Source organism: Cheilinus undulatus, linkage group 17 (assembly GCF_018320785.1).
Source record: "Cheilinus undulatus linkage group 17, ASM1832078v1, whole genome shotgun sequence".
In the NCBI taxonomy this organism is placed as follows: Eukaryota; Metazoa; Chordata; class Actinopteri; order Labriformes; family Labridae; genus Cheilinus; species Cheilinus undulatus.
In genome coordinates, this window is record NC_054881.1 from 41,501,504 (window position 1) to 41,524,923 (window position 23,420).

General features: G+C 39.9%; 1 protein-coding gene across 2 annotated transcripts in view; it reads left to right on the plus strand.

Annotated features, from left to right (window-relative positions):
- col5a1 (procollagen, type V, alpha 1) overlaps positions 1–23,420 on the plus strand; it is a 164,141-nt gene that overhangs the window by 53,387 nt on the left and 87,334 nt on the right. For both annotated transcript variants that reach the window (XM_041811099.1, XM_041811100.1), the window contains exon 4: positions 1,603–1,765. In XM_041811099.1, coding sequence (XP_041667033.1) covers positions 1,603–1,765 — 163 coding nt within the window. The remainder of the gene's footprint in view (positions 1–1,602; positions 1,766–23,420) is intronic.

Genomic DNA, 23,420 nt, shown 5'->3' on the forward strand with positions numbered 1-23,420 from the left:
ATTAGTGGAACAATCAGAGTCGAGTTGTGAAGATTTGAATTGGTCATGATTTGGTTAGGTTTAGGACAACAGCACTGGTGTTCCATATGAATATGTGCTTTAATACTTGCATATCAAGTAGCCAGTGCCCGTAGGTTTTGTGACTAAAGTATGTAACATGGAGCAAACGTAACACAGCAATGTAGGCCTGCACGATATCTTTATAGCTTCAAAAAAAAGAAAAGAAAAATTGTCCTAAGGGGTCAACATTGGCTACATTGGCTCTACTCTCAGCACATTCAGACATACCGTACATACATTAGCATACATTGCATAGCAAAAAGAAGTAAGATGGTCTGGCTTCAGACCGTACATCCCTGACAGCCTCTCTCACAGCCCGTCCATCTGAGACACCGATAACGGAACGGAGATACGCGCTAAAACTTTCAAGATAAAATCAAATCAAGCTTCGGTTTAAGGCTAGGGTAAGAATTAAGGTAATGGTAAGGATATCAAAGTTAAAAGTCAAAAACCTAGCCGGCAAAACCTAATAACAAAATGTTACAAAGCTATGTAGAAAACAGAGCTATGTAGCTATGTAGCTAAATCTAAGCTCACAAAGTGGCTATATAAGCTATGTAGATACATTATCCATGTAGCTATGGTAGCTTTAGCTATGTGTGCTAACACTTACGATGCTAAAGCCAACTGAGCTATATTTTCTTTTGTAGTTATGTTAATTATGCAGCTAACATAGCTATGTTAGCTGCAGCTAACATAGCTATGTTAGCTGCAGCTAAAGTAAAGCTAAAGCAAGCCACTGTTATTGTAACAACTTTTATAACAGTTCTATTCAATTTTCAGTTGTATTTAATGAAATGTTGCTTTCTCTCTAATGTTTACAACATAGTTAACTCATGAATGTAAGTGCCAGACTTCGCTCATGAATGAAGTTGAATTTTTCTGAGATTAGAGAAGCCATCAGAGATGAACGGTCTGCAGCCCGACCCCTCTCAGAAGAAGCCAGTCTTTGAAAGAAGTCAGAATTGAAGAGAGTTATGGAGCTAATGTGCTTGGGTCTTTTGACTAAAGTATTTTAAGTAACTATGAAAGATACATTATAGAAGCATAAATGTAATACAACAGCAACCAACTTAGGTAATTAAAGCTAAGACAAGCCAACAGTTTAAAAGCAGCCAACTTTGTCCTGCCCTGCCCCGCCCCCACCAGGATAGCAAAAGGAGCATGGAGCTGACGTTTTGTGACTCTTTGAGGGTATTTTTGGGCATCTTCATTCCCAGCTGCAGCAGCCATCTAAACAATAATCTGGAGAAGTACTTTATGGTTTGTCAGGCCACCAACCGAGCTACCAAATTTGATGAATTGGGGGTGAAAATATGCTGGTGTCACAAATGCATTCCTTCTGTTAACTGGTCTCAAAAGACACAAAATGTCACGAAATGGGATAAAAGGGAATCAGGTCGGATTTCGATTTGATCCAAAAACTGAAAGGGTTGAATTTGAATTTGAACGAGAGCCCAAATACAATACGGGCTCTAAGCAGCATGTAAGCATGTAACCCAGTACGTGTGTGAATTAACGGCACCTTTCTTTTTCTTACAGATGGCATCGAGTGGCCATCAGTGTGCACAAGCAGACCATCACCCTCATTCTGGACTGTAAAAAGAAGACCACCCAGAAGCTGCTCAGAAGCCCCAGCCCCGTCATCGATACCAAGGGAATTATAGTGTTTGGAACTAGAATACTTGATGAAGAAGTCTTCGAGGTAGGAAATATACTTCATCCACTTTATCCTGGTTCTTTTGTAACTTTGCATGAAGTACTGACTTTTTAATCCTTAGAGCTCACAGCTTTTTTTCCACCATCGTGTCTTGTCTGGACTTTTTGTGTTAAAAAGCTTGTAAAACATCAGCCCTGTGGTGCACGGTCAAGCTCCATACATCTTTTTTTTTCAGGACAACCTGGGCTTTAAGAATATATCTATGACAGTAATGTCGCTTGAATTTTCAAAACGTTATAGGACTCTAAAGACGACAGAAAAAAAAAAATGTAATTTGGAACCCAAATAATTTTATTGATAACACACAGTAAACATTAGTGACTGAGCCTTTTCTTTGCACAGACTTGTTCTCCCATCTCTTGGGGACAAAACAGTGAAAAAATATTCTGTGACTAATGGTTTTTAAAATATCTGCATATATACAAAAAAGTCCATGCAGTTTTTTGCAGTTGCATTCATTTGTGCTGTTCCTTTAAGCAGTAGAGATGCAAGGGCTTGCTATTGGAGGACAGCCCCTCCCATGATGCATTGCATGTAAACATTGCCCTCAACAAATATGGTGCTACTCAGCAAAGAAAGCCAAAAATACATGATTGAAAATGGATTAAAAATGGACTGATAGATGCTTATTATCAGATCTAACGCCGTGGATTTAATCTTTAAAAACCCTGAAAAGTCGCTGAAGTTCCGGGCTCGCTAGAACGGCGTCCTTTAGGGCTACAGAGACATTGAGGTTAGCAAACAAACAGCCAAATGGCCAGCTTTCAAAGGAAAAAAAGAATAAGTGTGTGTGACTTATGGTTCAAAACTTAATAACGTTTCTCTAAACTGTGTCACTTCTTGTTGTATACAACAACGCTGTCTTCAGACCTCAGGAAGTCAGTCAAATTCTGGGCTCACTAGAAAATGTTCTGTAAGAGCTACGAATGCACAAAGAACATGTTTGGAAAGGCACAACACAGAGCTTTCACAGGAAAAAACGGTTAGTGCCTATGACTTACGGTTCAAAAGTTACCAAGCAATTTCCAAAGGGATGTGCCTATGACCAGGTCCATGCTGCTGAGCTCTAAGGGTTAAAGGCTTTGCTAAAGAAGTCCAAGGCCGGCTTGATTTTGATTTAAGATTCTCTTGTAAATAAAATAATGACACACTTGATTCTAAGTGCAGCAAAGACGCATGTGTCTGTGGTTTAAGTAATAGTCATCTTTAAGCCTGTGTCACTACATGTGATAATGCTAGCCACCGCATCCCCCATCCACAACCTCTGATTACCAAACCATGCCACCCACAAGCGCAAATCAAATTAAATATTTATCACCATGTGTTTCAAATCCTCCAAAAAATGTCCTTTTATTCTGTTTCAACTATCCAACTGTGCTGCATTTGTTTCCTGCACAGGCCTGCATGTTTGTTTGGTTGAATTGTCTCATTGGGACTGCTATAGCTTTAGCCTGAATGTTAGAGTTCTCTCTTCTGGATTCTCTTACTGAGAAATCTGCAACAAGTTTGTTTACAGCACTTTTTTTATGAGTGCTAACAGGTTTTCATGATTACAAAGAGGGCTTTACTTCTTCCTTCCTTCTCTTTTTTATGTGTATGAACACTCTGTGGCTGGAGATGAAAGATTAATGGTAATCTGGCTAATTACAGGAAGACATTTGTGGGGTCTTTTTACTACCTGGAGATACCTGATTTAAATTAGATACCACAGTTCCTATAAAAAGTACCCACTCACTTGGATGTTTTTGCCTTTTATTGATTTTATAAATCAACAATGCTCATAAAAATTTGCTTTTTTGACAAAAATAAATAAAAAAACTCTTGAATGTCAAAGTGAAAACATGTTAATCAGTATTCATGGCTACCGTTACACCATAAAGACAAAAGAACACTCCATCCTGGAGGCTTTACAAGCTTCAAACTGTTTCAAACAACTGTTGCCTGGGTTCTTCACCAGTCAAAGTTTTATGTCCACCATCCCCACTGTGAAGCAGGATGGTGGAAGCATCATGCTGTGGGGATGCGTCTCAGCAGCTGGTCGTGGCTTGTAAAGGTAGAGGGTAAAATGGATGCAGCAAAATGTAGGAAAATCCTGGAGCATACAGCGAAAGCTACATGGAAATGGTTTAAAGACAACAAGGTGAATGTTCTGGAGTGTCTGAGTCAAAGCGCGGACCTCAGACCAACAGAGGATTTGAAGCTGGACTATGTAGAAAACTGTTTTCATTTTGAGAATTGAGAGTTTCTCTTGTAATTTTTGATGGAAAAAGCCAATTATATTGGCTTACACTGATTTATCAAATCAATTAAAGGGTAAAACATCTAAAGGGGTTTCATAGGTACAGTCCTTGCCTCTCCCTACATCACAGTGTAGAATCAGGGTTCGACTGTATGGAGCCTAAAATGGTCTTTTGTGTGGATATTTGTGCCTCCTAAACATGACCCTTATGAGGGACACACACACAGAGGCACACGGCACAAGGAATAGTGTTGTCTTTGTCCCGTCAGAGTTGTGCTTGTTTAAAGGGGGATTAGTCTGCGAGGCTGAGGCCCTCAATAATAATTAGTAACAGAGGCTGACTGATGTGACTGATGCTGAGCCAGCTGACCTTTAGCCTCGCTGCTGCTCCACGGGAACAGACAAAAAGAGTGAAATATGACATCACCTCCCCTAAAGATGCCCTGTGGAACCGTTGAGGAGATATATGATGGGGTATAAAAGTGGAAACTTCACTTTTTGCCCTCATTCCAAACCATAAACTGAAGCCAGTTTCTCTCTATTGCAATAACGGCATAGCACATATCCTATCTGAATTATTTTATTTCATTACTGCAGCTTTTTATGTTTCTCTTCCCCTCAGTTCCCTGGGCTTGGTGTGATTTTTGCTCCTTTCTTTCTTCCCTCATACTTAACTCATTTTTCTGTTGCTATATTATGTAGAAGAGCAACTGTAACACCTTGGATGAAGCTTTAGATGGTGTGTGAGTGAAACTTTTCTTTATATCATAGGGGATTCATTTTGTTTTCCCATGAAGCCATCTGCTTTGTTTACTGAGGTTTACAAATACACGTCTGTTGTTTATACCCCTTTTAACCCACTTATTTGCCCATTGTTGCTGCTTTTCACCCATTTTGCCACTTCTTTATTCCCCCTCTAACCCTTGTTGGATGCTTTTTTCCCCATTGTTGCAACATTTTTCCCCCTTTAACCCAGTTTTGCAACTTTTACCCAGTTTTGCCACTTGTTGCCCATTTTTGACACTTGTAACCAATTTTTTGCCCATTTTTTAAAATACTTTTCACCCATTTTTGACACTTTCTACCCACTTTTTTCTTCTTTCCATCCATTTTTGCAAACTTTCTTTTCACTCCTTCTAACCCATTTTGATGCTTTTTCCAATTAATCGCCATGTTTCCCCCGTTTCAACCCCTTTTTTTCCCATTTTCTCCTCTTCTTGTTGCCACGTTCAACCCAGGTTTGCCTCTTAATACCCTTTTTGCTGCTTTCTGCCCGTTTTTGCCACTTCTTTATGCCTCTTTTTATCAGTTTTATATGCTTTTTGCCACATATTCCCCCTCTTTAGCCAATTTTTGCCACTTTTCCCCCTCCTTGATGGTACTTGTAACCCATTTTGGCCAATTTTTGATATATTTAACCTATTGTTGACGCTTTATACCCGTTTTTCCACCTTCCAACCTTTTTTGCCACTTCTTTATGCCCATTCTAACCCATGTTGATGATTTTTACTGATTATTCCCATGTTTTTTCCACAATTTTTCCCATTTTGCCACTTTTTAGTGTCCACTTTGAGCCTAGTTCTGCCACTAAATGCCCATTTTTGCTGCTTTCTGCCCATTTTTGCCTTTTCTTTGTGCCCCTTCTAACCTATTTCGATGCTTTTTCCCCATTATTGCCACATTTTCTTTCTTTTTAAACCAATTTTTGCCACTTTTGCCTTTTCTTAATGCCACTTGTAACTCATTTTTGCCAATTTTGGAGACATTTAACCCATTTTTGCCACTTTTTACCAATTATTCTGCTTTCCAACGTGTTTTGCCCCTTCTTTATGGCTGATTTGAACCCATGTTTGATGTTTTTTTTTCCCAATATTGCCATGTTTTTTCCACGATTTAACCCATTTTGCCACTAAATGCCCATTTTTCCTCTTTGAACAGAGGTTTGCCACTTATTGCCCATTTTTATCCCTTGTTTTTCACCACTTTCTGTTGATTTTAACCATTTCTATACCCCTTCTTACCCATTTTTGCCTTTTATTTTCCTGCTTCTTGTTGCCACTTCTAATCCAGCTTTGCCACCTGTTTCTCACTTTTTCTTTCCAATTTTTGACACTTAATACCAATTTTTTTTTTTGCTTTCTGCCCATTTTTGCCCCTTCAGTTTTGCTGCTTTTCCCCATTATTGTCACTTTTTTCCACTTTTGATAAGAGTGGTTGTTTTTCAGGTTAAATAAAATATGGTTTCACAGCTTAACTCAAATAAATAATGATTTGCAAACATTCAGGGTCCCAGAAAGCTCCCCCCTTTAACCCCCCTTATGGGCAGCCCTGGCCTTTATATGTTATTGTTATAATGGATAGTTTATACCTGTTATTATGAAGGCCTATTTTTTGGGGATTTTGCCAATTAAAACAGGAAAAAATATTTCTTTTCCACTGGGTCCAGCTTTCCGTAGATACGAGTACGGTGGCCCCTCAGGGAAAAAGGTTTAGAACCACAGCTCTACAGGCTACTGGGCCCGTATTTCTGATACCAATGACTAATGAATATGACCCTTCATATGTTGATAAAGATCATTTATTTTGACCTTTTAAATCCATTTCATGATAACTTGTAGTTTTTAAAGTTTTGATTTGTCAAATAATTCTTCCAGTAACTGAATTCCTTTCTTTTAGAGTGATACAGTAGTATTTAAAATCTCACCCAGCAATCAGAGCCGCTGTAACGGGCTGCTTGTTACCGTGGGAACAGACAGATATTTAGTGAGAGATGTTTAAAGGCCTCCTGCTGTGTGTCTGCCAGTTGGGAAACAGGACAGGCTCCAGTGAGTGCAGAAAATGGAAAATATGCCACATAGTTTCCAAATTGTGCTCAGGCTCCACGCTCTTTTCCTCCTATTACTCCCTTCTCTCCTCTCGCTGTAGTTAAGTTTGATTCTGTGTTGACTTTTGCCAAAGTTAGTTACCACTGAGAGGTGTGAAGCCTAAAAAACACACTGACAAAACCAGTATTTGATTCCACTGACAGGCTTATTAATTCAGTCAACTCAGGAGCCTGCAGTTTCTCTTTTAAAAAGCAGCATGTTAAATGAGGAGGTAACACAACTTTGACAGAAGACATTTGATTTCTTTAGAGTTTTTCTTGTAAGACAGTCAGAAAGAATCTACAAAAGGACACATTATGTGCCCTTTACAATGAAAAATGTGTCTTTATTTTATATTATATTTTTTTCTTGGTGGTAACAAAAATTTTTTCGGTAAATCTAGAACTGCTGGAAAGCCTGTTTGTTTCCTTAAAAATGGAGCCACATTTGTAAGGAGCATGCTTTTGTGCTGGTCACCAGCCTGGTCACACACTGCTGTGGGATGGCATCCTATTCTTCAACCAGGATTTATTGCCAGTCAGCCAACATGGTTGTGTCGGCCACTCTGGCAGGAACAAGCTGACCCCAGCGGTCAGTGAGGTTGAGATCAGGACTGCTGGCAGGCCATCCCATCCTCTCCACTCCTGAATTCTGGAGGTAGTCTCTGATAAACCCCACTCTAAGGGGGTGAGCATTGTCATCCTGGAGGATAGAGTTCAGTCCCAGACTGTGGAGATAGGGGGTTGCCACTGGTTGCAGAATCTCATCTTGATATCTCTCTGCATTGAGATTTCCTCCAATAGTGACAAGCCTTATTTCTCCAGCGAGGAAGACGCCACCCCACACCATCACACTGCCTCCACCAAAAGATGTTACTCTGTCAGTGCAGCAATCAACATAGAGTTCTCTGCATCTTCTCCACACTTTGACCCCACAATCCAACTGCCATAGGCAGCATCAGGACTCATCACTGAACATAACATTCCTCCACATGTTCAGGTTGCATGTGTTGCTGACACGAGCGGCCAACAAAAAGGCCAGACAGTGATGGCCAGTCATGCCAGGCCTCCTGGCATCCCCATTGGCTGCGTGCAGCAGTCTGTTCCTGATTGTCTTGGCAGGGAACGGCCGGTGATATCGTCCTGCAAACCTTGACTGCAAATCTTTAGAAGACAGCCTACAGTTCCTAAGAAGAAACCGTCTTCTTTGGATGTAGCCTGTCTCTGCCATCCCAACTTATGTGGAACTTAGATAGATAGATAGATAGATAGATAGATAGATAGATAGATAGATAGATAGATAGTCGTTTATTATCATTGCATTGTAAAAACACAACAAAATTACGTTTGACAGTCTCCTCTGTAGCAACAAACACAGTCATCCAAGCAGTGGTTAGAAATCCACAGCCTCACATCGTCCATCCTGCTTCCTGCTGTGAGGGAGCGTGCCTGCTGGCATCTGCGAGAAAGAAGCTTGGTATGACAGGTTTGTGTGGGGCAGCTCTTAGCCTAGCCTGCAGCCTGGCTTGTTCGCCCCACTTCCACCTTCCCACACAATGCTGTCTCTGCCTCCTCCCCACTGGCTGTGGGTGTCGTGCTGCTCCGCATCCTCCTCCTTTCAGTCTCCAAGTCTCTGTAAACTCCATGGGCACACCTTCTTCTTGATGGAAATTTCCTTTTCTTTCTCTCAAAGGTGTCCTGGACCATCCATCTTCTTTGTTGTCATAGGTTTCGACATATGTTGTCAACTTAATTGTGAAAAACACTACAAGTCCAAGATATAACTCAAGAGTGCATCTTTCTTGCTGCCAACTGCTCTTGGCCTTACAACTTGGCCTTAAGTTTGGAGATGATACAAAAGCTCGCTCCAAATAATGTTACAACTTGGTTGTGAAGAACACCAGCTTAAAGTTGCCCTCAATAGTGACAGCGGAATCAGCTGTCTGGCATTGGCAGAGAAGATACTCAGCTCTGCTGCTCATCCCTTAAATGCATGTTCCTTACAAATCTGGCACAATTTAAAAGGGAAATAAGATGTATTGTTACAACAAAGAACCAATCTACCAAACACAAATTTCCTTATTTTTTTGTGCTAAGTCTATATTGATACTTTATCATTGTCAGCAAAATTGAGCGTTGAAATATCAGCATACCAGATATCAGCAAAAATCCAATGTTGTGCTTCCCTGACTGAAAATCCTTTACTGTAAAATGCTAGAGAACATGGTGTAATGGTGTAAAAATTGTGCAATCTTAGCCGTTAAAGTCACTTTGAAATCCTTCTGCCTCAGATGATCTTGGGGTTTTTTCTTTACATACAGCAGGCAGGAGAGAAGTGCTGCTTAGTGTATGCTGAGGTGGTTTGTGGTTTGGTTTCTAGCGTGGTTATTGTGGTCACAAAGAGAGTCTTTTCCCTCTAAAACTGCCAAAGTCTTATTTTTTCTAAGCAGCCTGAATAAGGGCACTGTAGTGTGTGCTAGTACGATGATGAAGTTAATTATGGTGATGATTATCTGAGAGAAGATGGTATTTTACCTGCTAATCAGCGCCATTTGTTGTGATTGAAACAGTAATTACTCCACCAGAATGACTATAATATTTACGCTAACATCAGTCATTAAGGCTGTTATCTTCAGTAACATCAGGGTCATGACTTTTCTTGGTGCTGATGAAAGCTGATGTGTCTTTTCAGGTTGTTGCTGAGAAGGTAGGCTGTGCATAACTTAGTCCATCTGCAGAATACATCCCCTGATTTCCGTGTTCACGGCCGTTTCCCACCCAGTGATGTGTGCCAAGAATAACCAAAGATAATTTCATGTGCATCCATCGGTTCTAAGTAGCGCTCAGTGGAACAAATGGCTGTGGTGGGTCTCAGACAGGACAGGCGGACCACTTGGCCTCGCTCAGAGAAAATCCACAGGGGACATTTAGGTGGATCTATGCAAACACAGCAGTTCTTGTTTGGCTGCCATTGTTGCAGGAAAATCAGAGTGAATGTGTCCTCATCCAGTATGAATGTGGGTCATCATACAGTGCCATTTTTGTGAGAGATGTTCCCATATTCTGCTTCTTTTACTGCTTTTGATTCTCCATCAAAGGCTGAAACTGTTTTTGAACCTGTTTCTGGTAGAGTTTTCATAATTTAAGGCCTGGATAGGACCATTAGGGACATTTTTGCACAAATTTCTGGACAACTAATACAGTCCAGTGTTTTGAAAAACTTGTCAGTGGACTTCTGACGTGTCTTTTTAAGGCTACAATTTCAGGCCAAGAGTGGCAGGCAATGCAAGGAGATGGTTTCTTTCCATTTTTATATTTTCTTTGTGAGATTTCATTAGAACAAGGGAAATACTGAGAAAAATAACGATTCAAAACAGGCTGACATTGCAACATCAATCTAATGGTCACTAATGAGGGAAAAGTGGAAGCAGTACTAGCCAACCTACATAACTTAGCAACAGCAAGAGCTGCTAAAATGCACTCTGAAATGGCTTTATGGACACAAAAATTTCATAAATGGACACAGGCATATTTTTTAATCTGTAGACTTATGTCAGTTGCCTTGTTATTAAAATGAATCTAACGGTCACTGCCAAGGAAACTGGAAGCTTCACTAGCCAACTTTTGTAATCTAGCAACAGTATGCACTGCTTAGAAGCACAAAGGTGCACAAATGGCATAAATGGACACAGCCCTTGCAGAATTAATAGCTGTTGACCTACATCAGTTGTTCTGTTAGCAATATTGATTGATCTAGAAACAGTAAGTTTTGCTAAAAGCACTCTGGAACTGACTTTATTGACCCAAAAAGGACATAAATCAACACAGACCTTTGCATATTCAATAGCTGCAAAAATATGTCTGTTACACTGTAAGGAAGCTCGACTAGCTCAACTTTTGTAATCTAGCTATAGTCAGCACTGCCGAAACGCCTGCTTATACTGACTTTATGGGCACTGACAGATATAAAAAAAGACATAAATGGACACAGACCCTTAACATATTCATTAGCTGCAGAATTAGTTCCTTTGCGTTGTTAGGAAGCTCGACTAGCCAACTTTTGTAATCTAGCTATAGTCAGCACTGCCAAAACGCCTTCTTATACTGACTTTATGGGCACTGACCGATATAAAAAAGGACATAAATGGACCCAGACCCTTAACATATTCATTAGCTGCAGAAATATGTCTGTTGCACTGTTAGGATGCCCTACTAGCCAACTTTTGTAATCTAGCTACAGTCAGCATGGCAAAAAAGTCCTCTTATACAGACTATGGGCACTGACAGATATAGAAAGGACATAAATGGACACAGGCCCTTGCATATTTAATAGCTGCAGGTGTACATCAGTTGCCCTGTTAGCGACTTGATCTAACGGTCTCTACCGCGGGAAGTGAAAGCACTGCTAGCCATCTTTTGTAAACTGTAGCTGACCACATTATTGACTTACTGGCAGGTTATTCCAGCATTAAATAATGGAAAAGTGTTCTGGCCTTCTAGTGGTTATTGGATATTCTCTTTGGTTTCTCTATATGTTTATTTTCTATGATCTTTGTGTTCAGTTAACAGAAATCTGCCTTTGGCAAGAGTTACTCTTTGGAGCACAGAGACAGAATGAAAAGGCCAAAATGCTAGAATTGATGGGATTAGAAATATATAACCCTCATCAGTATTGGATGAAATGAGCATTGTTGTTGTCACAGAAAGAGAATAATTTCACATGTTAGAGAGAAATAGCAGCGGTGTCTAATGGAAAGACTGTTGTACAAACAAGATGTCAAGGAATGAGAGCGTGCGGAGGAGCGGAGCAGAAGCTGGAGCCCTGGTTTTGGGTTGCGGAGCCAAACTTTTGGGTCATACTCTGGAAAGAATGAGGAGCTCTCTTCCCTCTGATGTCACTCCTGGAACAAGACCCACACCACATGACATCATTCAGAGGTTTCCTAGGTAGTTGCTGATAGGCCGGTGGTCTGAAGAGGGGAAGGCATTGGACGTGTGTGGGCGAGGGGGGATAAGGCAGACAGGACAGGTAAAAGGGGTTTGAGACGAACAAGTCAAGAGAATAAAGGATTGGGAAGTGGATAAGTTTGGGAGTCATTATGATAAGAGGAGCAGGGCTCGGATGAAGGGAGTCTGGGGCTCCAGTGGTGCAACGAGTGCCAGGAAAAAGTAGTAAAAACGTGCAACATGTGAGCTTGATGCTCGTTAAGAGCTTTAATATGGTGATGGCATGATGAGATTTACACATCCTGTTTTCTCATCCTTAGCTCATGAGTTTTCCTGATGTTTTCTCTGCACCTATGACTTTATAGTTTCAGTCAGTATTCACCTCACTCCTGATTTACAGCTGTCAAACAGAGTATGTGCAAGAGCTGTGTTGACAAGAATCAGGGTGATACCATCTATGTGAGTCTGCCATAATATCACGGGTACATACTACGATACAGTAGACCAGCAGAGGGGCAAACCTCAATGTACATCCTGTTTATCTGTCCTAAAATGAAGGATTTTACTGTGCATTCAATTATATGTAATATGAAAAATAATCGTGATGCAGTAGAACAGTGGTTTTCACTGATTTCTCGGGTTTCTGCATCCAGCCTAGCATGTTTAAAAGATGTATTTTGGGGCTTTTTATGCCTTTATTTCCAGGGAGGAGGACAGAGGATAGAGTCGGAAACAGGGATGAGTTGAAAATGTGGCGTGGCCCAACGGCTAAGCTGTCTGCACCCTGAATTCTGTCCTTTTTAACGGATCTGGATTACTCAGTCCAGCTCAGTTGAAAGAGCCGGCCTTTCAGCTCCTGAATGGCTCTTCATTTGGTATGATTTAGGCTTTTTAAAAGTCTGTTAAACAACAGAACAAGAGGACAGGCTCGCTTGCCAAGAACACCTCTTACAGCTTGTACCTTGTCATTGTAAACTGAGCTGTCATTTCAGGTTAACCACAAGGTTTATTTAGCATGTTTATGACAAAATGAATGCTTAGCACATAATACGGTACAATCTGTGCTTGTTAGTTACTGCCATTGTTGCACAGGGAGAGAAAATTTTGACCAGTCAGCAGGGGGAAGGGTATGCTTGGTACCCCAGAGGAATGGTGCCGACACAGGGCCTAACCCTAACCGCGGATGCGTCCAGTTATCTCAGTGATACTCAACGCGTGGCTCTGGAGCCACATGTGGCTCTTTTGTGTCTTCATTTGAAATATTATCCCCCCAGAAAACCTTAAAAAGGGAAACTTTGACCTCAGAAATTATCCATTGCAAGTCACATTAATCAGTTTATTTCCCATACTTCTAGAGCTGGCTTTAATTGTCAGGTTTTTTTGTCTGTATACTTCCATTGCCCTTATTTGCAATTTTTTGCCACTTTATTTCAATTTTTTGCCACTTTTAATCCATTTTTCCTGCTTTAAGCCCACTTTTGCCATTAAATGCCACTTTTTTCCCACCTTTGCCACCTTTTTGCTGCTTTAAGCCCATTTGAGTCAGTTTTCACTCATTTTTCTACCATGTTTTTGCTGCTTTTTGACTGTTTTGGCCACCTTTGACAATTCTCACCCATGTTTGCTAACCTCTGCCTAGTTTTGCCACTTTTCTCTCAATTTTTGTCACTTGTTTATTTTTTCACCATTTTTTTTAAGATTTATTTTTGGGCCTTTTCATGCCTTTATTGGATAGAGTAAGGATAGTGGATAGACTCAGAAACAGGGAATAGAGTGGGGAGAGACATGCGGTAAAGGGTCACAGGCCGGATTTGAACCCGGGCATGGGTACATGGGTAGCGCCTTAAACCACTCGACCATCTGCATGCCCCCATTTGACACTTTAACGCATCTTTGCCACTTTTTAACCCCTTAGACTGTGGCTCTAGGCTCTTTAGCTGAGCAGGGTTGAGTAACACTGAGTTATTTGGTATCTTTACCATCTTTTGAAAGTGGGAATGCAGTACCTGTGTGTCATACCAAACCAAACTGTACCAAACCACTCGGAGGAATGCTCTACACTACTTTTCTAGTTAATTGGGTCAATTAATGGCCTGTTAGAGCTGTTTCTGGTTGTTGACCCACTCAAGCATTCCTGAGTATCGACCACAAAGTGGAACCTGAAAAATGATCGTTAAATTTAATCAACACCTCTTAAAACAGCTGAACAATGCAGCGCTGTCTTTAAATGCATTAGTTTTACCAAGGTTGACCTAAAATGCTGTCAGCAGTCTTTGTAATGCTGTTAAATGAGCGAAAATTTGTGTTTTTCTGTTGAAAACTGCCATTTTTCCACAGATTAAGTCAGTGTGGAAGCGATGCATTTGAGATTAATTTGAGAGACTCAATGTGTGAACTGCAATCTGTCCCAGCTGGAGACAGTAATCCATCTTGTTATGTTCATTTTGGAAGCATTAGTCATCGTGATAATGGATTATTACAGATTGGAGACAAGCACTTACTGCTGTGTGTATCACTGTGTGATACTGTCACGTTTGCATGGGATTCAGAGGGGCTTGTAAAGCTATAGCTGTATGTTGAGAGTTGACTGGCCCTTTCCTTGTTTATTGCTGTTATCTTCTTCAAGGTATACGTCATCCTCGACTGCCAGAATTTAATTCTTTTTACTGCCAGGCTGAGGAAGAGGATGTACATTTGTGAATGCCTGGGGAAAATGGAGTTTCCAACATGGATAATTAAGAGCAGTGTTACTCAACCCTTCTCAACCAAAGAGCCTTTGCAAGAGCCATAATCTAAGTGGTTCAAAGTGGCAAAGATGGGTTAAAGTGTCAACAAAAGTAAGTTAAGGATAGAAAAAATCTGAAAAACTGCAAAAAGGTGGCAAAAATAGGGAGAAAGAAGCAAACATGGGTGAGAATTGACAACAAAATGAGTAACAGGTGGCCAAAACAGTCAAAAAGCAGCAAAAGCATGGCAAGAAAATGAGTGAAAAGTGACTAAAATGGGCTTAAGACAGCAAAAAGGTGAGAGAAGTGGGCAAAAAGCGGCAGAGAGTGGCAAATATGGTCCAAAAAGTGGCAAAAATAGGAAGAAAGGGGCAAAGTAGGCATAAAATGGCAAAAAAATAGGGAGAAATGGGCAGAATAAGGGCAGAAGGTGGCAAAAATGGTTTAAAGCTGCAAAAAGGTGAGAAAAGTGGGGAAAAAAAGTGGCAATAAGGTGGCAAAAATAACAAAGTAGGCATTAAATGGCAAAAACTGGATGTAAAGTGGCAAAAATAGGGAGAAAAAGTGAGAGATTAAGGGCAGAAAGTGACAAAAATGGATGAGAATTTTAAAAAAAATCAGTTGTAGGTGGTCAAAACGGTCAAAAAGCAGCAAAAACATGGTGGAAAATGAGTGAAAAGTGACTCAAATAGGCTTAAAGCAAAAGAAGTGGGCAAAAAGCATTAAAAAAGTGGCAAAAATAAGGGAGAATTGACAACGTAGGCATACAATGGCAAAAACTGGGTGAAACGGCAAAAATAGGGAGAAAAAGTGACAGACTAAGGGCAGAAATCGACAAAAAATGAGTTACAGGTGGCAAAAATGGTAAAAAAGAATGGCATAGAAATGGCAGAAATTGCAGCAAAAAGGTGGCAAAAGTGGGAAAAAATGTGGTATTAAATGGCAAAAGGGGCTTAAATTGGCAAAAAAAAAATTGAAATAAAGTGGCAACAAAGGCAGAAAGTAGCAAATATGGGTGAGAATTGACAAAAAATGAGTTACAGGTGGCAAAAATGGTAAAAAAGCAACAAAAAAAAATGGTGGAAAAAGAGTGAAAAGTGACTCTAATAGACTTAAGGCAGCAAAACAGTGAGAAAAGTAGGCAAAAAGCAGCAGAGAGTGGCAAAAATGGGTCAAAAGGGGCAACGTAGGCAAAAAATGGCAAAAACTGGGTGAAATGTGGCAAAAATACAGAGAAAAAGTGACAGAATAAGGGCAGAAAGTAGAAAAATGGATGAGAAATGACAAAATGAGTTGCAGGTGGCAAAACCTGGGTAAAAAAGAGTGGCATAGACATGGAAATAATGAGGGCAACGTGAATGAAACAGGCAAAAAGCAGCAAAAAGGTGGTAATAGTGGGTAAAAAAGTGGCATTAAATGGGAAAAGTGGCAAAAAAAATGGCAAAAAAGGTCAATGGAAATATACAGACAAATACGACTGACGTTAAAGCCAACTGTATAAAAGTGGGAAACAGGTTAATGTGACTTGCAGTGGCTACTTTCTGAGGTCAAAGTTTCCCTTTTTTAAGCTTTTCTGGGGAAATAATATTTCAAATGAAGACATAAAGAGCCACATGTGGCTCCAGAGCCACGCGTTGAGGATCCCTGATTAAGAGAACTTGCCTCACCCGTGTCAGATGTTTGTCTTTCTCCCCCTATTCCTCCTGTTATTCCTTGACTGTGTCAGCAAGCCCTGAAGTGTGCCCTCAGCACTTTTTTTTGCGACGTAAAAATCACCAAATGGCCAAGCCAAACACTCCGGTTCTACTTCTGTCTGACGGTAGGGAGACGCTTTGGTTCCACTCCCCCTAATGAAGGGGAAATGAGAATATGGCTGCCTGTGACCTACAGAGACGGCAAATTAAAATCCTACACAACATGGGGGTGTAATGCAGGATGAGAAGCCAGGGTTGGAGACGATTCAGGGGCCAGAAACAGGACAAAGAAGTGGAGGTGAAGCGAGGTGCTGTGTAGTGGATAAGTGGGGTGGCAGACGGTCCTGTTGCTCTTGGCAGGCGCTCTGAGCGATGGGATTTAGCTCCAGTCTGGAGGCGAAAGTGAGCACAGGGGAGAATTTACTCTGCGTCTGGAGAGAGTGGTGTTGAATTTGTCCGTCTGCATGTCTTTCTGTGTTTCTAAACATGCTAACTCCGTGTATATGCAGAGCAGACGACACGGTTGTTTGGGTGTTAAGTGCATTTTTGTGTGTCCGCGCTGATTTATGGCCTCCTGTGCGGTGAGCTGCCCTCTCCAGCGTGCTGTTTGGTTTTGGCGGTCAGGTTGGAGTATGCCCAGGCTCGAGTGTGCTGGCAGTGCGACCGAGTCCTGGCTCCGAGCTCAGAGGGGGGGTGACTGTGTAAATATGTTGTGAAAGTAGCTCGCCCCAGACCTCCCAGAGTCTTATCCTGCTCTGAGGGGGCCCTCCTACCCAATTTTTCCTGTGCTGAAATATGACCAGAAAAATGATGAGAAACTGGAGTTTTTCCTTCTTTTAAGCCCTCCTGAAGGTAAACAGAGGCGTTATCAGGTATCCCAGAGGACATACTGGTGCTGTTTAGTTCATGCTGTGCTGCTCTAAGCCAAGAAAGTGCAAATTTCATGGGACGCTGAGCTCGACCCCCCTTAAACTGACATCACCTTAAGACCCCACTTGAGTGAAAATAAGCCTGTGCTGGCTCCTGTCACCTCATGTTTTAAGCATGTAAAACAGTGTTACACAAACCTGCTCAACCAGAGAGCCAAGCTGTTGAAAAGTACATTTGCAAGAGCAGTGTCAATGAAAATAAGTTAAAGGTGGCAAAAAAGTGACAAAAATAAGGAGAAAAAGTGGCAAAAAAGGCAGAAAGTAGCAAATATGGGTGAGAATTGACATAAAATGAGTTGCAGGTGGCAAAAATAGTTAAAAAGCAGCAAAAACATGTTAAAAAATGAGTGACAGTGACTCAAATGAGCTTAAAGCAGCAAAGAGGGGAGAAAAGTGGGCAGGGAGTGGCAGAAATGGTCCAAAAAGCAGCAAAAATAGGTCAAAAGGGGCAAAGTAGGCATGAAATAGCAAAAACTGGGTGAAAGGTAAAAAAAATAAGGAGGAAAAAGTGGCACAATAAGTTACAGATGTAAAAAAGAATGGCATAGACATGGCAAAAATGAGTGCAAAGTGAAAAAAACAGGCAAGAGGCAGCAAAAAGGTGGCATTAAATGGCAAATGGCAAAAGTCTGACAAGTAAAGCCAACTGTATAGTTTCCCTTTTTTAAGGTTTTCTGGGGGAATAATATTTCAAATGAAGGCATGAAAGAGCTACACAATGAGTATCAGTGATGTAGAAGAAAATTAGTTATATTATCTTCAGCTGCAGTGTTGGGATGCTTGAAACTGATCTCTCTCTACATCCCATGCACGATTTTTCAGTTTCTTCAGGAGGGGCTGCATGATGAACTCAGTCCACCCTGCATGATTGTGGGTCAGGCTCAGAAGGAGACAATGTTTGGCTTTAACTCACTGGAGCTCTCTAGTGCCCCCGCCTGGACACACACAGAACATCCACAAGGGATAAATGAGAGGGGTGTGGGTCAGGGGATGTAAGCCAACATGTTGATTTCATTTTTTCCATGATTTAAGGATTTCAGCTTCCCTTGATAAGTCTAGTTAGGGCTGCTGCAGTGTAAACACTCATGAGAGCATGCAGCTTTTTCTCTGATATGCAGCATGCATGGTGGATGCTCGCAGCCACAGGCTACAGATTTTCCACCAGAGTTCGACATGAGGCGAGCGCTGGCCAGCCAAAGAGTCGTATTTCAGCCGAGGCAAAGGAGACGCTGACAGCAGCAGCCTGTTATTGTCTGAAAATTCTCCCTTAAGCACCACTCTCACACGCCACATGATGCTCCAGTGTGAAAAATGTCACCGTCCCAGCTCGAATAGGAAAGATGATTGCATGTCTTTTATGGTTCCCTGTGGCGTTTGGGTGTGATTGTAGAATTCCATATTTTTTTTCCCAACGGTGTGCTGCATTTGGGCGTGGGCTGGGTTGCGCTCCTATATAGACGTTTGCATGCGTTGCTGTATATTAATCATCCTGTGTATGGCTGTTTGTGTGTCACGTATCTGCTTCCCATGATGTGATTGGATCCTGAGGCCAGGGATAAGCTATAATTTCCTGTTCTTTTTAAGCGTTTGGTTAACCAGTCAGCTTTATTGAGTCCTGACTCTGCACAAACCATTGCCTAAGGATGGTTCCATGCCATCAAAGAATGAATTACAGGGCCTATAAAAAGTAGTCACCCCCTTGGATGTTATTGATTTAATACAGAATTCATGGCCAATATCATTTGGCTTTTTTGACAATAGAATTACATGAAACCTCCTTAATGTCAAAGTGAAAACAGATTTCTAAAAAGTAATGCCAATTGAACAAAAATCTGTAAGATAAAATAAGTGACTGCATAAATATTCACCCTCATTAGTGTTTGCACCCACACTGAGTCTGTGTGGAGAGGACTCAATCACACCTGGACATCTGGACACTGCAGTTTTACTCCATTATTCTCTGCAAAACTAGCCACAAATTTTCTGTTGGATTGAGGTCTGGACTCCAGAACATTCAGCTTGTCGGAGCATTTCTGTGTAGCGTTTGCTCTATGCTTCAGTTTATTGTCTTGCTGCTAAATAAATCTTCTCCCAAGCCGTAGTTTTCCTGCAGACTGAATAAGATCCTCCTCCTGGATTTTCCTACCCTCTATCTTTATAAGCCCTCCAGGGCTGGCTTCTGAGAAGCACCCCCACAGCATGATGCTGCAGCCTCTGTGCTTCACAGTGGGGATGGTGTGTTTGTGTATTGATCCATCAGCCAAAAAGCTCCATTTTGGTCTCATCAGGCCCAAAAATCTTTCTTCCACTTGACCATGGAGTCTCCCACATACCTTCTGGGGAACCTGGCCAACAGTTGTTGTCTGCAGAGTCTCTCCATCTCAGCTGCTGAAGCTTGGCACTCCTTCAGAGTAGTCATAGGTGTCTTGGTGGCCTCTCTCGCTGGTCTCTTTCTTTCTATCTCACTCAGATTGTGAGGACGGTCTGATCTAGGCAGATGCGCCACATTCCTTTCACTTCTTAATGATGGATTTAACAGACTCCAGGGGATGTTCAGCACCTTGGAAATGTTTTTTGTGTCCATCCTCTGACTTATACTTTTCACTAACCTTTTCTCTGAGCTGCTTGGAGTGTTCTTTTGTCTTCATGGTGTAATGGTAGCAAGGGATACTGATCAACTGATGACTGGATCTTTGGACAATCACTGCACTCAGGTTATCCTCAGTTCACTAACTGTGAGACTACTAGCACCAATAATAATAATATTATTATCTTTTTTTATTATTTTTATTTTTTATTATTTTTTATTTTGTTATTTTTGTTTTGTTTGTATTTTCATTATTTTTATGTATTTATTATTATTATTATTATTATTATTATTATTATTATTATTATTATTACCATTCCACCCAATTTCCTTTATTTATCCGATTAATTATTTTAATTAATTAATTTGTTTATTTATTTATTTATTTTTCTTCTCTTTAGTTTTGGCCATCCTTTTATATTTGCTGTCATAATTAATCTTCTCTATCCCCTGACGTATACTTTTCACTAACCTTTTCTCTGAGCTACTTGGAGTGTTCTTTTGTCTCCATGGTGTAATGGTAGCCAGGAATACTGATCAATTAGTGACTGGACCTAACTGTGAGACTACTAGCACCAGTTGGCTGGACCTGTATTGAATTAGGTCAGTCTCTTTAAAGGTAAAACATCAAAAGTGAATACATTTGTTGGCGCTGTATGTACAGTGTATGTATGCATATATATAAATATATGCATGTGCAGTGATGGAGTAAATATCTTAAGCGTTAGTGTGCTGATGGACTGCGTCTACCACCCAGAGCCAGAGTACTAAATGAGACTCCTGGCGTTAGCGTACAGCTGGAGTACAGTATAGGAATACTGACTGCTTCCCTACATCTGTAAACCAGCGGCTTATATAACGTTTGGCACCAGAGTCTGTGAAGTGACGTGTGGTGAAAAAGAGCAGCCCTGGCTCTTAGGAAGGAAATCAGAACCAGCTTTAGTGGTTGTCACGGTGGATCTAGACTTTGACAATAGTTTCTCTGTGTAGGTGTGCAGTATATTCTGGAAATTCCTCTGCTGTATGTTTATGCGTGTAGACGGAGGATGAAAAGGAAATAAGCCAGCATTTCTGATGTGATGTAGACTAACAAAGACAGCGCTGCTTGCATATAGTTTAGTTTTCTGTCATTTTCATGTCTGGAGAAAGAATGAGTATGGTTTATAGCAATAACACATCAACTAACATGTCAGTTTTTATGTTAATTTATGCTAAAGAATGTCAGGAGTAGATGCCACTCAATTTACTGCTCAAGGAGAGAATAATACAGTTTGTGATTTTTTATCCCTGAAGGTTTTTAGTGCAGGAACTCCATCAGTTTAGTAAATTGATTGTTTCTTGTGCCTGTTCACACTGCAGTGTCAGACTGGGTGTTTACTACAACCTTGGCAAACGGCCTTTGTTTATAATTTCAGATCAACAGAGAGATTAAAGATACTTCTTTATTTACAAAAATGAAGGCCTCAAGAGAGAACGCAGATTTAAAGAGGAACCTAACCCCAGTGTGTTGACTGTGGTGCATCTATCTAGGAATCTAGGATGATAGGACACGTCTATCCTACTGTCCCTTATCAGCCATATACAGCCTATGCTGATTTAGTGATTATTAGCCATAATGTCATGGCCATTCAGGGTAGACTAGCCGAGAGCTACCTGAGTGTGAAATGGTTCATCCTCATGTAGAAGACACAAGTTTCCAACCTCATTTTATGATAAACGCAGTTTATTAATGATCCCAGGTAAGAAAGCTAAAGAGGACATAAACGGGGAAGCATGGGTAGCTGTGTTTAAACTGTAATGCAGCTATCATGTCCTGTAGCTGTGCTCAATGGCTGCTGCCTCGCTGCCACAGCGCCCTTTAACCTGATGTAAACAAAGACAAGCGTATAGCATTGCAAACACCTCATGAGAACGGTGAGGTTTTTAATGACTTTGAGCTAGAGTATGGGGATAAGGTGTATGCATGCTTTGTCAGGCCATACTTATATTAAATTGAAGATTTAATGAACAACATTCAGCTCATGGATGTGGACAGTAACCTGCAAAAGGATCAAAAGCTGGTGATGCTAACATTAGCTACATTAGCCACATTCTGCAGTCCAACTTCACACGACTGTCGCCGTGGTCCCACCTCCTGAAAATAGCGGTGGTTGTGGTTTCTGGGTGTTTTCTTAACTTTAGACTACTCAGCAAAGGTCAGTTATATTTTGCGTTTAACCAGATTGGATTTTATTTGCCTGAGAACATCACAAGTTTAATGTTTATTCCTTTTAAATTGTATGACTTTTTTTCTCTACTCTTTATGTAATAAAGCTTTTTAATTCAACACTGAAATACCACTGAGAAACTGTTTTTCCCTCTTAGTAATCTAAAAATTTCACAGTTATTTCTTTTTTTTGTTAATATTATTGTTATGATCATAATTAGTTATTGCTTATTAGTAGAACAAAGGTTGTTTTTCATTGCATGAATTACTACTATAATTGATTTCTTTATTTTATTTTGACTATTTTAATTATTATTATTATTATTATTATTATTATTATTATATTACTATTACTATTACTATTATTATTATTATTATTATTATTATTATTACTACTATTATTATTATTATTATTATTATTATTATTATTATTATTATTATTATTATCTTATTATTCTCTTTTTTATTTTTTTGTATTATTTTATTTATTTTCATTTTGCTGTTGTTGTTTTGTTTGTATTATTTTTCTGTATTTTCATTATTATTATTTTTATTTTTTATTATTAACATTAATAATAATAATAAAAATAATAATAAAATAAATAATAATTATTATTATTAGTAGTAGTAGTATTGTTATATTATGTTTTATATTATTATTGTTTTGTTTTTTATTTGTTATAATAATAAAGATTGTAATAATTTTTATTAATCATTATTTCATTAATTAATCTTTGTTATTACTGTTGTTATTGGTGTCGACCTCATTATTAATATTATTGCTATAATTATTTTTATTTTTTTATCATGCCACCCAATTTCCTTCATTTTTCTGATTGATTAATTTTTATTTATTTATTTTTCCATTTGTTAGTTTTGGCCATCCTTTTATATTTGCTGTCATAAATAATCTTCTCTAGTTTCTTTTCCCTCTTACCCTACAAACATAAATAATAACATGTACCATATAAGCCAGCACTCCTCACCACATCAGTCACATTAGTCAACTCTAAGGCCACACTGTTTTTTTTAATTTATTTATTTACTTTTTCATTTGTGGTGGGACCATGTACAATAAAAAACATAAATGTTTCCATTTGATGCATTGTACCAGAGTTAGCTTAAAGCTAATTTACATCTGCAGTCACTTGGCAGGTCACAATTAAAACATCAGTTATAAAACTTCACAGAGAAATGGCGATAAAACATTAGCTCACGCTGCTGAGCTGTAGATCACCCACACTGACATTCACTCACATACACACAAACACAACACAGTCACACAGTTCTTGGTGTGTGTTTTGTTCATTCTTATTGCTGTCCTGCATGCATAATTCATTATCAGTACAAAAATCTGTATGACTTGCAGTCTAGAAAGTTCAAATACAAAGTTTGTCTTTGAGTGCTTCAGGGTGCAGATGTGTTATTCACCAAGCAGGCCGGCCTGTA